A 16111-nucleotide genomic window follows, 5' to 3' on the forward strand; every position below is an offset into this window, starting at 1 on the left:
ACCCAACAAAACCACGTGAACATAAGTATGTGCAATTAAATTCCATTTAGAGACTCGTAGCGGACATGCTTCTTCAATAATTGTAATGTGTAACACACGTACAGTTCGCCAAATTAAGCAAAAGGTGGGCAAAGGTGAGCAAAACGTCGCACCTCGTCACTCTGGGTCAATCGAAACGATGTTCGTCTTGACAGTTGGGAAGAGTAAATTCAACACTTTCGTTCGTACTCCTTCCAATAACTCATGATAATTCACACGTGCAAATAATTCATCATGCCTATGCACGTTCCACAATAACACTTCGTTATTCACTACCAACAATAATGTAAAAGTACATACCTCAGCAACAAGCCATTCGACTGCGTAGTTCCTTGTACAATCGTAACATCAAAACTTAATCGTCTTCTCTCTATGTGTTGTCTTGGCCAAACATGTTCCTTCCCAAAACGACGTCCATGGGTTGCAGTAGCGAAGAAAAGGTGAATAGTTCAAACTTCATCTTCCATTTAGCGAACTTTGCGATCGCTCCAGCGTCGACATTTTAATAAGAGTTCACACGATGTAACTTCCTGACGATAGCTTCTGTCCTTCCCTCAAACTGCGTCGATTACACTCGTCTCGTACGTACGCAACTTCGAGAAAACAGGAATCAAAGTGAGCCACAGTCAAACACTTCGTATGGTTCTAATATCTCGTTGATTCCTTCTCACTGCAGCAACTCTCTCACGTATTCGTCACAATGTTGTCTCTTTAAAACTCGGCGTGCAAAGTTATTCCTTCTTAACATTGCCAAACTATTCACGAAGTTTGCGATAGAAAAAAGGTTACTTTTGAAAGAACTTCTTCAACGAGATCAGAGAGTGTGGGTTAAATGCACGCACTGTTCTTGAAGGTCGAACAAAGAGGAGGGGGAAGTATATCGCGACCAACGCGTCTTGTGTTCTTCTGAGCTGAGTGTCCTGCCGTACTATAGCAATGCGTAATCGCAGAAACAAGGAATGAAGCTGAGGGAAACTGGTGGCGATTTAGACAACTACAATGTTAAACAAGAGATTGACGCAATGCGTACCGAAGCAAATGAGGAAAACTGTGAGGTTTTTCACGCGGTAATATAATTTAATGCTTTTACTATTAATCCGCGTAGAAAAATGTCACATGCTTGGGAAACTAGTGAAATCGCTAAGAGAGGAGGAGTTGTTCAGTGGCGGTAAAACTTCATTGGGGGTGGTGCAGGATAACTTAGGGTTTCGGTGGGTGAAGACACCGGACAAACTATTTTAATTGAGAGGGAAGACATCGTTGCCTCCTGATGTCATTTCTTGAGGGCAGTACGAAAGATAAATTTCGAAGACATTGTGTGGGTGGATGAAACCTGGGATAATGCAGGCCATTCGGGCCAGCGAGGGTGGACTGATGACACCACGAAAGGCAAGATGCCAGCTCCTACAGGAAAAGGGGAAAGACTGATTTTGTGTCATGCTGGCACTTGCAAGGGGTTCATTCCAAATTGAACATTATTGTTCAGATCTAAGAAATCGGGCGATTATCACGAAGACATGGACCACGCTCAGTTTTTCAAGTGGTTTTAAACATAAACAAGCCACAGTTCCCGCAATATTATGTGGATGAGCTTGCGAAAAGAAGTGGTCACCAAGTGTTAAGACTGCCACCCTATCATTGCCACTTTAATGCCATTGAACTCATTTGGGTGCAAGTGAAGGGACATGTGGCCAGAAAAAAAAAAAAAAAAACTTTTAAAATCAATGAGGTGACAACTCTCACACAGGAAGCTCTTGTCAAGGTGTCCACAGATGATTGGATGAAAGCAGTCCAGAAAGGGAGAGAGAGGTGCTCTACGAGAAAAGTAATAAATGATGCATGGTTAAAGGAAGGGCTTCTTGAGGAAAATGTGGACAAACTTATAATAACTCTTGGCGGAGACGAAGATGAAGAAACTGATCAATCCCATTTCGTCGAAATGATGGATGACTGTGGAGTATTTCCTCTTGAGAACAAATCAGGTACGTTTCATATTTCCATATTGATTGATATTTGTATGTGTGTGTTTTTGTTCAATTTATAAGAAATGTGAAGCTATTAACGCCTTCTCCTTTGGTGCGGAAAAGAATTTTGGGCAAAATTTACATTCTTTACCACTTCTGTTAAATAATACTACATAAATGGAATATTATATTATGAAGCCTATCTCGAGTGTTATAACGTCTTTTTTATGCTTTTAGTTGAAACTTTTGAATTTCTCAAAATTTCAGGAGGGAACTGCAGCCCCATGAGCCCCCCCCCCAACCTGACCACCCATTCTATATTGCATAAATTCTGAATTCAACCTAAATTTCAGGATCTTACTAAACATGCTGTACTTACTCTTGTGAGGATATGAGTAAAACACATAATGTTCATTCACGTCCAATCAATTTACAATTCACTATTTGATATCACCGTGTAGACAACACTGAAATTAATATAAACTATAAAAGATGGATAATATTGAATAATCGGAACTCGACGTGCAATTTTAACTGTGCAACGAGATGTAATTCATATGAACAGTCTCCACAATACCCTAGAAAGAATTCTAACCTTCCGCAATAATTCCAAGTTTTCAGCCTATCGTCCACCTCACCCCTCCCTCCTCCCACGAGAGAGCCCACCCCCAAAAAGGCCAAGCACGGTGAAGCTGGTTGCCGCCGTGTATCAAGCTAATGTGTGGGTCTCCGCCTCCCTGCCTCTACCTGAAATGCGAGCTAGCGAATGGTGAATGTTGACAGGAAAAGATGTCCTGTACGACTGGACATTTAATAATAATAATAATAATAATAATAATAATAATAATAAAAACAGACTCTCAGACATTTGGCATTTTGCTTTCACACTAGCAGAACTGGAGACGAAAAGTCTGGGTTTCCTCAAGTCCAAACTTTAGCCGGAGCGACTTTAGACATACAGTTTAAAGTAGGATCCGAACAACTATGTGCTTCCACAGGGTATCGAACCCCAAGACCCCTTGATTACAAGGCAACAATGCTACCACTGTATCATCGAGGCAGCACCAAGGTTCTTTTAAGAACATTTATTAACCTCCTTAATTAATATCTGCAACCAGGTGACTACAATGCTTTTGATCTGGCAAAGAAACTGCACATTCAGACATGCACTTTAAGAAATTATGTATTCTATCCGTAACGACAACGAAATGCCAGAATTCTTGCACTAAATTAGAGGCTCTTTATAAATATAATGGGTCAGTAAAATTATCGGTAATTTTATCAATACACTAATAGAGTACCAATTAATCTGTCCCCTATTTCTTTTAAATATATTACAGAAGTTTGTCAAATATTGTTTTCGTTGCACTTAAGATGGGTAAGTTTAATATGACCTTCATTTTCAGTTAATTGAACTTTCCAATGCAGACTGGATATAGGATTACATGCATGAAAAAAAAAAACCTTTGCCTTCAAATCACACTTACTTTATTCAAAATATGTAGGAACAATTACAATGTAATGATTGGTCAAGTGCCAAAACATATTATAACGTGAATTATGAAAAGTGAACTTCACACAAACATTTAATTCTCTCTCTTTTTTCATGAATGTAAACAAACAAACACCATCAAATTGGATTTTTCTTAACCCTCCGTTAGGCACGTGCGGTACAGGTGTCCCCCTTTGATATTCATTGCGAGATTGCAACACTGAACTATACTGCACACGAGTGCTTTTGTGTAGCTGAAGGTTCTTTCTTTATCTTTTTCTAAGCTCAGTTGTCAGTACTGCTGCACCCACTGCAGATGACAATTTGTGCCGTATTGAAAGTCTGATTCAGGATGATCGTCGCATTCGACTTTGTAATATTGCTAAGGAACTCAACATCTCAGTGGGCAGTGTGCCCAAGATTGTTCATGAGCAACTGAGCTACCGAAATACATGTTCAAGCTGGGTGCCAAGGAAACTCATAGAAGGCCACAAAGCACTAGGATGGGATTCTTGTGTGAACATTCTCCCTACAGCCTTGACCTGGCACCCAGTGATTTCTATCTCTTCAGATGATTGAAGAACCACCTGGGTGGTAGGTGATTCACAAGTGATATGGAAGTTCAGCATGCCATCAGAGACTGGATGCAGATTTCTTTTATGTCGGCATTGATGCCTTGGTGTACTGTTGGAACAAATGTTTGAACAAACATGGTGACTATATTGAAAAGCAATGTGTATCAGTGCCATACTACTGTGTATCAGTATATCTGCCTGTGGAATAAAGTGTGTCCATTAGAGCTCTTGTTACCTTACTTTTTGAATCACCCTCGTATCAATGTGTCGAAAGACAGATTCCGATGTTATATGGAAGTGGGTTAATGAGGAAGGGGAGGACACGTAGATATGCATTAGTGTTGCAAGTGATCATGGCACTGCTTTCATTGTTACATATTTAGTCAAGTGGGGGACAACTGTACACCAAGCATGCAACTGGCATTAACTTTATAATATTATATCATTTTGAAAGCAGCAGCGAAATTGCAGCTGATATTAGAAGAAAGACAAAGAAAGAACATTTTACATGAATGATCAGTATAATTCATGGTGCATTTCATACCTTAAAGATAGTTAAAGGGTTGGGGGACAGGTGTACACCATGCACCTATTCATGTTACAGAAAATTACAATAAGAACATGCTTATACAATTAAAGTTTTATTCTGAAAGTGCATGTAAATATACTTAAAAAAGATGTTATTTTTGCTACTGTAATTACTGGAATGAATATTGCCAACCCTCTTAGTAAATGATATAATGTTACAATATCAAATCTCAACACTGTAGGCAACGATGCACCTAAAACGCAGAAAGCCAAATCTAGCATAGTCTAGCTTGCAAGCCTCTTTAGCTGGTCATACTAATGTGCAGTAGCTCTTACCTCCACCTAAAGAAATATTTTAATTATCAGTGCTTCTAGCATATAAACCATTACAAAGACGAACAAAAATATTTCTACTACTTCCTGAAAGTTATATGGGAATTGTGAATGGGATCGCAATCATGGGCAAAATTTCTTAAATTTCAACTGTCTTTGTCAAAGTTGGTTTGGTAGCTCAGTGATACAAGAAATGCCAAAAGAACATGTTGAATCCCTTGCTATATATTCTGTGTGACTTACTTCATATTACTAATTTGAAAATATGGAACTCGCCATTCCTATTTCAGTCTCAAGCCCATATTGTGAAGTTGAATTCACATCACCTAGTTGCAAAGTAAATGTTCAAGAATGCAATTTCTTCTTAAGTTAAAACCTTTTGCAGTCACCTGGTTACATTATTTAGATGTCAATGAAGCATTCAGGCTCTGCATGAAATATTTGCAATTTTATATTGGATTGTAGGATATGGGTATTGCTCAATTTTATAGTGAAATTTATTTTCACCAGAAGAAACATTAACAGATATAAGGTATGTTTCATTACTATGATGGTGTCACATTGATAAAATTGTAATATTTTTACCACTGTAATAATTCTATAGTCTGTTATTCAGTTCAAAATTTTGCATTTTTTATATTACATATGTACAATAGTTTTCTAATATACAGCTTCTTTTATTTTTAAAGAGCTGGTCACATTCATTAAGGACGTGAATGAACATTACAGAACATTCTCTGAGGATACAGCATCTGGGACAGACGTCTGCATCACTTCTGTGTTTATTCAATGAGTCACCTGTTGCTATGTGGACCAAGAGGAGAATATCATATACAATGAATCACCAATCCACGACCACGTCCCCTCTCTCCCTTTACTGTGTTTAGCATCTCAAAGCTTTCACTTCTGTGACCACCTTGTTTATTCGGCAGTACAAGAGAGATCAAAATTATGTTATGGATTTGCAGCGCTCAGGATGTTATGTTGTTTTATTTCTCACCCGAAAAATACAGCTGATACACATTCTGTGTGACGGAAAGTGCAGGCTTGAATTCTGCCAGAACGGCACTGATTTTCTCATTGACGCAAGTTACAAATTGAAAAATCATGAGAAATGGCCATTGCACTTTTATAGTATTTTTTAAAAAACATTACTGGTATTACTAAAGACATCGAACCTGGTAATTTCTATTTGTGCCTGTTGATATATAACAGTTGGGCTGAAAAGTTCGTAGGCTGACTCTTTTTGATTTGATTTGATTTAGTTTATTTTACTTCGCGTTTTGTGCCTCTTGGCTAATTTGCGAAGATGAGGATGAGTGATGAAAGGATGAAATTGACGAATGGACATTCACAAACAACCAAGCCCGACCAGGATTCGAACCCGGGACCCTTGGCGTCGCAGCGCGATGTGCTAACCGCTCGGCCACAGGGTCGGGCTCGTAGGCTGACTCATAGATGGCGTTACTAGAATTAAATCCATGTGATTTTTACTTAGTACTAACCTTCAAAAGATACGTCTATAAATTTCACAGCTGCCGGATAATTAGTTCGTGAGATATAGCATTGTGAGTGAAGCAGCTTTTGTTATTGTGAAAAAATGGATAAAAAAGAATTTTGTGTGTTAAAAGCATTGCTTTTTGGCGAAAAAAAATACTGTTGAAGCCAAGGCTTGGCTTGATAAACATTATTCGGACTCTGCACCAGGAAAATCAACCGTTGAGAAGTGGTTTGCTAAATTTAAACGAGGCGAAATGAGCATCGAAGACGATGCACGCAGTGGACGCCCCAAAGACGCTGTTACCGACGAAAACATCAAAAAAGTCCACAAAATAATTTTAAATGATCGTAAAGTGAAGTTGATCGAGATAGCTGAGATTATTACATAGCGTTGTTGGAGCGTTTAAAGGATGAAATCACGAAACAACGGCCCCATTTGAAGAAGAAAAAAGTGCTGTTTCATCAAGACAATGCACCGTGTCACAAATCAATGAAAACGATGGCAAAATTATATGAATTAGACTACGAATTGCTTCCCCATCCACCATATTCTCCAGATCTGGCCCCCAGTGACTTTTTCCTGTTTGCAGACCTTAAAAGAATGCTCGCTGGAAAGAAATTTAGCACTGATGAAGAGGTAATCGCCGAAACTGAGGCCTATTTTGAGGCTAAAGAGAAATCGTACTATAAAAATGGCATCGAAAAATTGTATGACTGCTATAATCGTTGTATCACCCTCAAAGGCAACTATATTGAATAATAAAATCGAATTTTGTCAAAAAAATATTTTTTACTATGTTAGCCTACGAACTTTTCAGCCCAACTGTTACATGTTATATGCATGTGGTTTGATGTTGGCTGTCAAAATTATTTAGTGCATAATACATACCACAGTTTTTGGGGGCAAATTTTTTGGAAAAAAGTGAGCATTATACATTAGTAAATATGGTATTCTGTCTCTTGAGGACCAAAATATCCTTACTAGGGCTCGGAAGTTGAAGATATATCCTTTTTTTATTATTTCCCTAGTGTCCGAAGACGAGGCCCAACATAATATATGTTCATTTTGGGTCATTGTAGGCCAGAAAAAGGTGGGTCCCATTTGTTCTTTTTTGCCCTTTTCTGCATTTTTTGGCTTATTGGTCCTTTTTTAGCCTTTTCTTTAGGTCTTAACGGCTTTTTCTTGCAACTTCACCTTCTTTTGACTACGTTTTTACTGCGAATTCTCAATTCAAGTCATCATCAGATCATCACCATCACCTCTTAAACATCCTTTCTGTAGTAAAGAAATAAAAAAAATAATAAATAAATATATTTGAACCATCCCTGAAACGAGAGAAAACATTTTTGGACGATTGAAGCAGGTATGGTACAAGGTCCATTAACCGTAACTTGTCTGGAAGGTCGTGCTGTAGGTGGCAACTTTCTGTTGTTTTGAAGCTTTCAGTATGGTGTATACAACCATATACGAGTCATTCCATGCGAAATCAACACAGCCTCCAACCTGACCATCTCCGATTGTCATGAAATTTGGGGAGTTGAAGCTATGCATGGAACTTAGTAACTATGAAAATTTTTAGTCTCGTGCATCTTGTAATTGTTAAATTATTCAAGGTCAAAGTTAGCAGAAATTACCCTTTTTGAGCCCGCTTAGCTATACTAAATGTGCTGTAACTCCGCCACTATTTCGCCTAGAAAGCTCAAATAAAGCTTATTGTACAGGGAATTGAACATGCTTTCCAGTGATATATAACAAGCCCACCTTTCGATAAAAATATAATATTGTCACGTGACCTTGACTTTTGACCTTGAATATCTCAAAACATGTCATCACCAAAAATCGTGAAAAAAATATATTTGGTCGCTCATGCCATACTCTAAAACATATCAAAAAATCATTCTGGGACTGCAATGGGATCAGATGATACAAAATAATATGTTTAACTATGTGACTGATAAATCCTCATTACATGAACTATGACGAGTCAAAAGTCCTTTAACACCCCCTACAAAATGTAAAGGAGTTATCCTGGTCATGAAAGAAATAGGTTAGGCACAGGGAGATCTCTAACTGTGGGTGTCAAGCGCAGGTCTGGCATATTGTTGACAGCCATATTGAATTCAACGCAAACATTTCAAAGGAAAGTGGGTGATGTGAAATATCAAATCAGGTTAGAATCCCACGAGAAATGAAGCGGCGAAGGTTTTTCCAACTTACTTTTAGGCAGCAAAACGTTATACACATATCTTTCACTTACGATATATGCACATTATAGTGTTGTCAATATTCCTGTGAGCACACTCGTTGACGTCTCTCACACTCACGTAGAACATTTGGCAATGTAGCAGGTGCAACATCATCGCAAGCAGCAACTATGCCTTCTCTCAGATGGTCAATATCAGGGACTTTTAGTGCATGCACCATTCTCTTCAAATGTTTCTGAAGGGAAAAGTCCTCCTAAGATGTTAGATCTGGGGAATGTGCAGGCCTTTTAATAGATCCCCATCTCCCCATCAATCTACCTAGAAATTTACCATGAAGAATGTTCACACAGTGTGGTCACAGACTGTCCTGTTTCACAACTCTGGAAAAGTGACATACCCCGTAAGCAAAGAATGAAAAACCTGTTCACTTAACATAACACATCCAAGACGCCCTCACCATTTAAGGTTCCATTGTTGAATATGGACCAACCATTCCCGTTCTCACCCACTTTCCTTTGAAATGTTTGTGTGGAATTCAATATGGCTGTCAACAATATGCCAGACCTGCGCTTGACACACACAGCTAGAGATCTCCCTGTGCCTAACATATATCTCTCATGACCAGGATAACTCCTTTACATTTTGTAGGGGGTGTTAAAGGACTTTTGATTGATTGATTGATTGATTTTGTGTTTTAAGTCCACTTTATGCACAGTAAGGCTAATCGGGACTGGACCTACAGTTTAAAGTGTGGTCCGAACCACTATGTGCCTCCACCGGGTATCGAACCCGGGACCCATTGATTACAAGGCAACGATGCTACCACTGTACCATCGGGGAGGCCCTAAAGGACTTTTGACTCGTCATAGTTCATGTAATGAGGCTTTTATCGGTCACATATTTACACATATTATTTTGTATCTTCTGATCCCATGGCAGTCCCAGAATTAATTTTTGATATGTTTTAGAGTATGGCATGAGGGACCAAATATATTTTTTTCACGAGTTTCGGTGATGACATGTTTTGAGATATTTAAGGTCAAAAGTCAAGGCCACTTGACAAAATTATATTTTTATCGAAAGGTGGGCTTGTTATATATCACTGGAAAGCTTGTTGAATTTCCTGTACAATAAGCTTTATTTGAGCTTCCTACGCGAAATAGTGGCCGAGTTATAGCACATTTAGTATACCTAAGCGGGCTAAAAAAGGGCAATTTATGCTAAATTAGACCTTGAATAATTTAACAATTACAAGACGCACGAGACTAAAAGTTTTCATAGTTACTAAGTTCCATGCATAGTTTCAACTCCCTAAATTTCATGAAAATCGGAGATGGTCAGGTTAGAAATTGCACATATCTGTGTTGATTTGGCATGGAATGACTCATACATTAAATATGTAATTAAAACTGAAGTTATTAATTAATTTGGATCACATTTATATGTCCTTTTTTCTGTTTTAAGGTCCTTTTTTTATATATTTTTAGGTCTTTTTATAGGTTTTTTTTGGGTCAATTTATAGGTCTTCAACTTCCGAGCCCTAATCCTTACCTATCAAGAGCTAAGGCTATGAAGGGGCTCTCGGCACATATAAGGACGAACACAGGACAACACACTACCCTACAGAGGATTGTACTGGCCATAGGTCCAGAGCATCGTTGGCCTGCAAGAAGCACTTATTGGGGTGTACTACGGGGTTGCTTTTTGGTGAATTACGAGAAGGTCACCCCCACACCCTTGAGGTTAGAGAATATTGGTAATAAATATAATGCACGTTGCAAACACTGCAGTAAAGCACATGGCGGTCGCAGTAAGAGGTGCTCTGTTGAAATGAAGTGTTAGAAAAAGTATAAGCAAAAATCAAGGACAAGGAACCACTGTTACTAACATTCAGAGAATTATATTTCTTTGTACTTATGAACATTACAACTCAACTATCACATTTAACAGGAACGGGACAGATTAATCGGTACTCTATTGGCATATTGGTATTAATGTATATATATATATCCATGTCATTTTAGTGAAAAATTAAGCCATTTTGCCGTTATGCAAAATCAAAATTCCACTGTGTTAAAATTTTATAATTTTTTGAATACAGAGTTTTATTACAAAGCAAAACCCATTGTGATCACCTGGTGGCATGCATTACTTAAGAAGGTTACCAAACCATTCATTTTCTTTAAGGAACATTAAAAAAATTCAAATCATATCTTTAGATTATTGGTTATATTGTTTTTGTTAAATTTGATATTGGCACTTTATTGGTATCAGCCAAATTTTAACATTTCATATTCCCTGACTTTAAATACTTTTGTGAATTTCCATGTTTTTCAAGATTTCTTCACAACCCTTAACTTTTCCAGGATTTCCAAGTCAACGGGTACCCCATTTTTTACAATCCTTTTTAGACTCTCAGGATGTCTACTCCAAGATCATGATAAAATTCAAGTATAATTCCCTGTTTTCAAGGTGAACTTTCAAAAAAATTCAAGGATGCAAGTAAGAATTTCCTCTATTTCAACCTTACTTATTACCAGTCCTCTACCCTCCTACACACACACACACACACAAATATATTAACAATACGAAGAGTTATTATGATTCAAATGTATCCAGACAGACAATGAACTAATGATAAACACAGTCAAATTTTTGTCATAAAGGAACTCGTAGCTTAAAATCTTGGAAAAGATTAGACTTGGTGCCATCCCACGACTATGTCTGTCAGAGAGATTGTTATGCGAGAAATGTTAACAAAGTATACAGACAGAGAAATTTATTTTGCTGCAGCTTTCTTTTACTTCCTCGATAAACACAAAAGCTAAACTTTGAAAAACATACCACAGAGCATTTATAAATATCTATAGATTCAATGGGATTTGGATTAATAGAAGTTGCAACTTTTCATGTCTAATGAGTAAAATTCCCACACTCACACATAATTCCCGGAATTCCCAGTGAGTAGCCACCCTGTATTTGAAAATCAAAATGTGTCATATGTGAAACTTTTCAACGAGAATTCAAATTCTGACTGCACATTAATGAAGTGAACAAATCTTTAAAAGATGAATCTTAAAATATATCAGTGTCAGTTACTAATTCAACTCCAGATTACTCCTCAAATTTTCTACATTAAACACCTTTATAAACGTATCAATGGAGAATATAAAGAAAAATGCTCACCTTTCCGTTCTTCTACTATCTCTTCACGTTTCTTTTTCATATCATCCGACAAGTTCTCCACCATTTTATCTATGAAATTATCTAGTACAATGGACCTAGTCTCCGAGACTATTGTGGCTCTACATACAGGACACGTCAGCTTCTTTTTCTTCCATTCTGTGATGCAGTATTTACAAAACGTGTGTGTGCAGTTCAGAGTTGTGGCCTGAAATTATGATCATTAATAGAGACAGACAAGTCTATTTACGGAAAAAGTGAATTAAATAAAAATTAGTCATGAATGAAAATATCCCGAATAATGATAATACAATACAAATGAAAAGAAACTAGTGGAAAGATAACAACATATTTCTGAAACAACTGCAATTCTTTTTATTAGCAGTTCATGCAAAGGAAATTGCACTCAAACTTGGAAAAGCTGTGAGTATATTTTGTTTCATAGTTTTGTTTTACCGAGGTTACATAATATAGAACTGCATAATTTGCATTCAAGTCCAGATATTATTAGAACAATTAAATTAGGTGGGCAGGCCATGTTGCACGAATGGGAGGAAAGAAACAATTACAGGATTCTTGTTGGGAATCCTGATGGTAAGAGACCAGTAGGAAGGCCAAGAGAAAGGTGGAGGGATAATGTTGAGATGGACCTAAGGAAATCGGTAAGGATGGAAAAGATTGGATAGATCTTGCCCAGGATAGGAACGGTTGCTGCAGCCATAAACCTTCGAGTTTAAGAACGCTAGAAAGTTTGTTATTTTTTATTTACTTTACCTCTCTGGTATCAACAGGATGTCTGCCATAATAACAAATCAAAAACTCTTGACTTTTTCATGACCTTCCTTTCCTTTTTTCATAACATTTATTTTATCACCCCTACTTAGGTATAGTTGGAAATTAAGAAATTAGATATTTTTAATCAATAAAAAACCTCTACCACAAGAACGGTAAAGTTGAAGCTGTACTTTAACAAGGGTCAATTTTTAATTATTAATGCATGAAAAAATTAATGCTCCACACTTTATCCTGGATGGGGAATGGCCACATTACTATATTTAATATTTTTACAAAACTTCATGCCTACAAGAACATAATTCTTAAGAAACCAAGTGAAAAAATTCTAACTAAATTTTAGATTTCCAAACACAGTATATAATTTTATCAAATCCCAGTAAAGATATAAGGGGTGTCTCAGAAATACTTAAATTTTTTGTATAAAGATAAATTTATTACCAAAAGAAAGCTTAAACATTAAATTTTTAATTGTGGAAACGAGTATTGGACAAATTTTGACCGTTCATGTTTTCACATTCAACTATTCTTGAACTAAAGTTTTCGATCACTTGCCAAAGCATTGCACGAGGAATAGCATTGCTTTCATCTGTAATTCTTCCTGTTCAATCTTGATGACCTTGGAGAGGCAGTTTACTCGTCATAGTGCTTCCAGTGTTTTCAAACTTTCACACCCAATATTTAATTAAATTTGCACTTGGGACGTCTCTCATTCCTGCCAGGTTATAATAATGCCGGTTCAAATGACGCTCAACAACATAAGAATCATTATTTTTATACAATGCTCGAACACAAAAAGCACATTGCTACCCCATAAAGCGCTCCATGGCAACTAAATATTAACAATGTTGCCAAGCATTTGCAATCTATCTCATTTCTCCGTAATGTGCGAATTGCTCCAGAGGGCAGATTCAAAAACAAAAATATTTCCGAGACACCCTATATAACAATGTAAATTTACTATAATGTATAAAATATATAGCAAATAGTCTTGACCACAAGCATAATTTCTTGACTTTCTCAACATTCTTGACTGGTAGACACCCTGATCAAACAATGCACAAAACATAACTTAATATTTTGTTCTGCTACAAATTTCACCCTGATACACACTAGAAAGTCAATTAACACAGTTCAGCTTCGTGCCAGAAAAAGAATCAATCATACGTACACAAAAGAACAGTTCGTTGCATATACTGCACTGCAACTCTGTTTCCATTAACTCGCCAAAGTTCTCGAGGATGGCCTGCTTCGTTTTGCTGCATGAGGCCGAGACTTCTTCTTTCTCCCGGCTCACCTGCTGAAGTTCGCTTTCCAGGACTTGCTTCTTGACCTCCACATTCCCCAGCTCCTGTTTCACTTCCTCCAATTCATTTTTCAGTCTTTGCAGAGACTGCTCCGACTCACCAGCTTGTCTCTGCATCTCTCCTGCAATGCAAACAAAGCTTGTAAGTAAGACCCAGGGGGTGCTCGTTGCTATGTGAAGTACGTATGCATTACGTCATCTGGGAGGATCGGGTTTGACGGTGCTCGTTGCTATGTGCAGTAAGTTTGGTGCGGGGTACATTTAGCTACCAACACGTCGCAAAAATCGGAACAAGCAGGTTGTTGATTTTGTAGCGTTCGAATTATTTTTATTGTATTTTTGTACTTCTAGACTGCAATCATGTCTAATTGTGCTGTAGCAAGCTATGAAAAATATAACCAGAAAACTAAATGAACTGACATAAAATATCATAGATTTCCAGTCGATAATTGCGAAAGTAAACAGTGGATTCATGCTTGTAGACGAAATGTAAAAAATGCAAGTGTGCAGTGCCAATTTTTGTAAAGAAGACTATGTGCGAGATCTAAAAACAGAATTTCTGTATTTTCCACCAAAGAACGTGCTGAAGCCAACTGCAGTGCCATAGCTAAAATTACATCCAATTACTTTAGTACCAAATAATCGAGGAAATGGTGTAGTTCACCTAAAGACTTATCTTCACAATATGCTTCGCTTGTAGGACGTGCTGATAAGGTTTGCAGAGCTGTACGCTACAAAAGACACGCAATAAGGAAACATGCCCTAAACAGGCTAAAGACTATGCTGCCAAAAAAAAGTGAAAAATATATAGACGTTGGTATATACACAAACTGCAAGCAATGTTTCGTTGTTGGAAAACATATTCGATCTATTACAAAGGAGAAATACACATCTGCATAATGAAGCAAATAAATTAAAGATTACAAACAACCTCTTTCAACCGCTTTAACCAAATAAAAAAGTTCAAAATCTAGAACGTAACCTAACCGACAGTACTACAAGAGAAGTCATCAATATCTTGAAAATGTGTTCAACTAGTGCGAAGTACGTAGTGAGCCTAACTGATTTGTTAAGTACATTTTATGTAAGTCGGATTTATAATTATTAACAATTTCATTTAACACAGACCGATGTTGATTGTGATTTGTATGTTCACATTATTGTGAAAAACGTTGTCGGAAATGGGCATTTCGAAGATCGTGTACTAACTTTCACGCTATTCAAAATGAAATTCACTTAGTACATCTTCAATTCGAGTTACATAGCGTTGTATGCACGATGGTAAATATTGCATAAGTGAATATTACACCCATCATTAAAATGTTTGCAACTTTGTTCAATTTTGGTATTTCACAAATATATTGTGAATAATTTTGTACCCTTGTACTCAATATAAACCAATGGATGTTACATTATTTCTTTGTAGTACATTTCTGTCAAAAAGAGCAAGATCTAAGATTAGTGTAATGCAAGTTACTTCGTTTATGTACAAATGTGTGTCGCATATCAGCCTTGGAGTATATTTTCCGGTTATACAACTCAGACACACATGGGAATGGAAATGGAAAATCTGCGGACAAAGTCCTTTAACGAATAATGATTCGTACAGGTGCACGGTCAATCATTGTGAGTTCATGTAACTTTTCTCCTTTATTGTTTAATTAAACTAAGATATTTTCATCGATATTCTCAAAGCGTTTCATTTACCGTGTGATCAAAGATCTATTTCTATAGGCTTGAATTAGTAGGTTAAGACATTTAAGATTGATGTTCCTAGCACTCATCAAGTATTTCGAGTAGGTTAACTGAGTTAAATTAGTACTGTACACTTTGACTCATCTTCTGCACGCGTTTGTATGTAAAGTTCTTAATACGAAAAAATACTTTTTAGAACTATGACAACGATAACTTGCAGCCAAATTTGAACCAGAGAAATTAAAAATATCTGCAAATTACAAACTGGAATTGCGTTTTCAAAGTCTGAAACTACTATCTTACAAACTATTTCATCATTCTTCCTCCACATAAAACTTTTCAAAAAAATTTTGCATTTGGAACTTTGATCCGTACGTAAATTATTGTACAGTAAATAAATATATGAAGAAGGTTGGGAATTCTTTCGAATTTAGAGTAAGTATCAAATGCAGAGTAAAATTTTATCTAGACTGTATATTGCTTCTTTCACTTGATAACT

The 16111-nt window shown here is 36.9% G+C and overlaps 1 protein-coding gene across 2 annotated transcripts in view; it reads right to left on the reverse strand.

The window, feature by feature from the left end:
* Positions 1-16111, reverse strand: part of LOC145989680 (uncharacterized) — a 75913-nt gene that overhangs the window by 15435 nt on the left and 44367 nt on the right. For both annotated transcript variants that reach the window (XM_083124893.1, XM_083124894.1), the window contains exons 7-8: positions 13783-14039; positions 11823-12027 (exon numbers count right to left, since the gene is read on the reverse strand). In XM_083124893.1, coding sequence (XP_082981019.1) covers positions 11823-12027; positions 13783-14039 — 462 coding nt within the window. The remainder of the gene's footprint in view (positions 1-11822; positions 12028-13782; positions 14040-16111) is intronic.

This window comes from Lepisma saccharinum, chromosome 7 (genome assembly GCF_977018435.1).
Source record: "Lepisma saccharinum chromosome 7, izLepSacc3.1, whole genome shotgun sequence".
Classification (NCBI taxonomy): Eukaryota; Metazoa; Arthropoda; class Insecta; order Zygentoma; family Lepismatidae; genus Lepisma; species Lepisma saccharinum.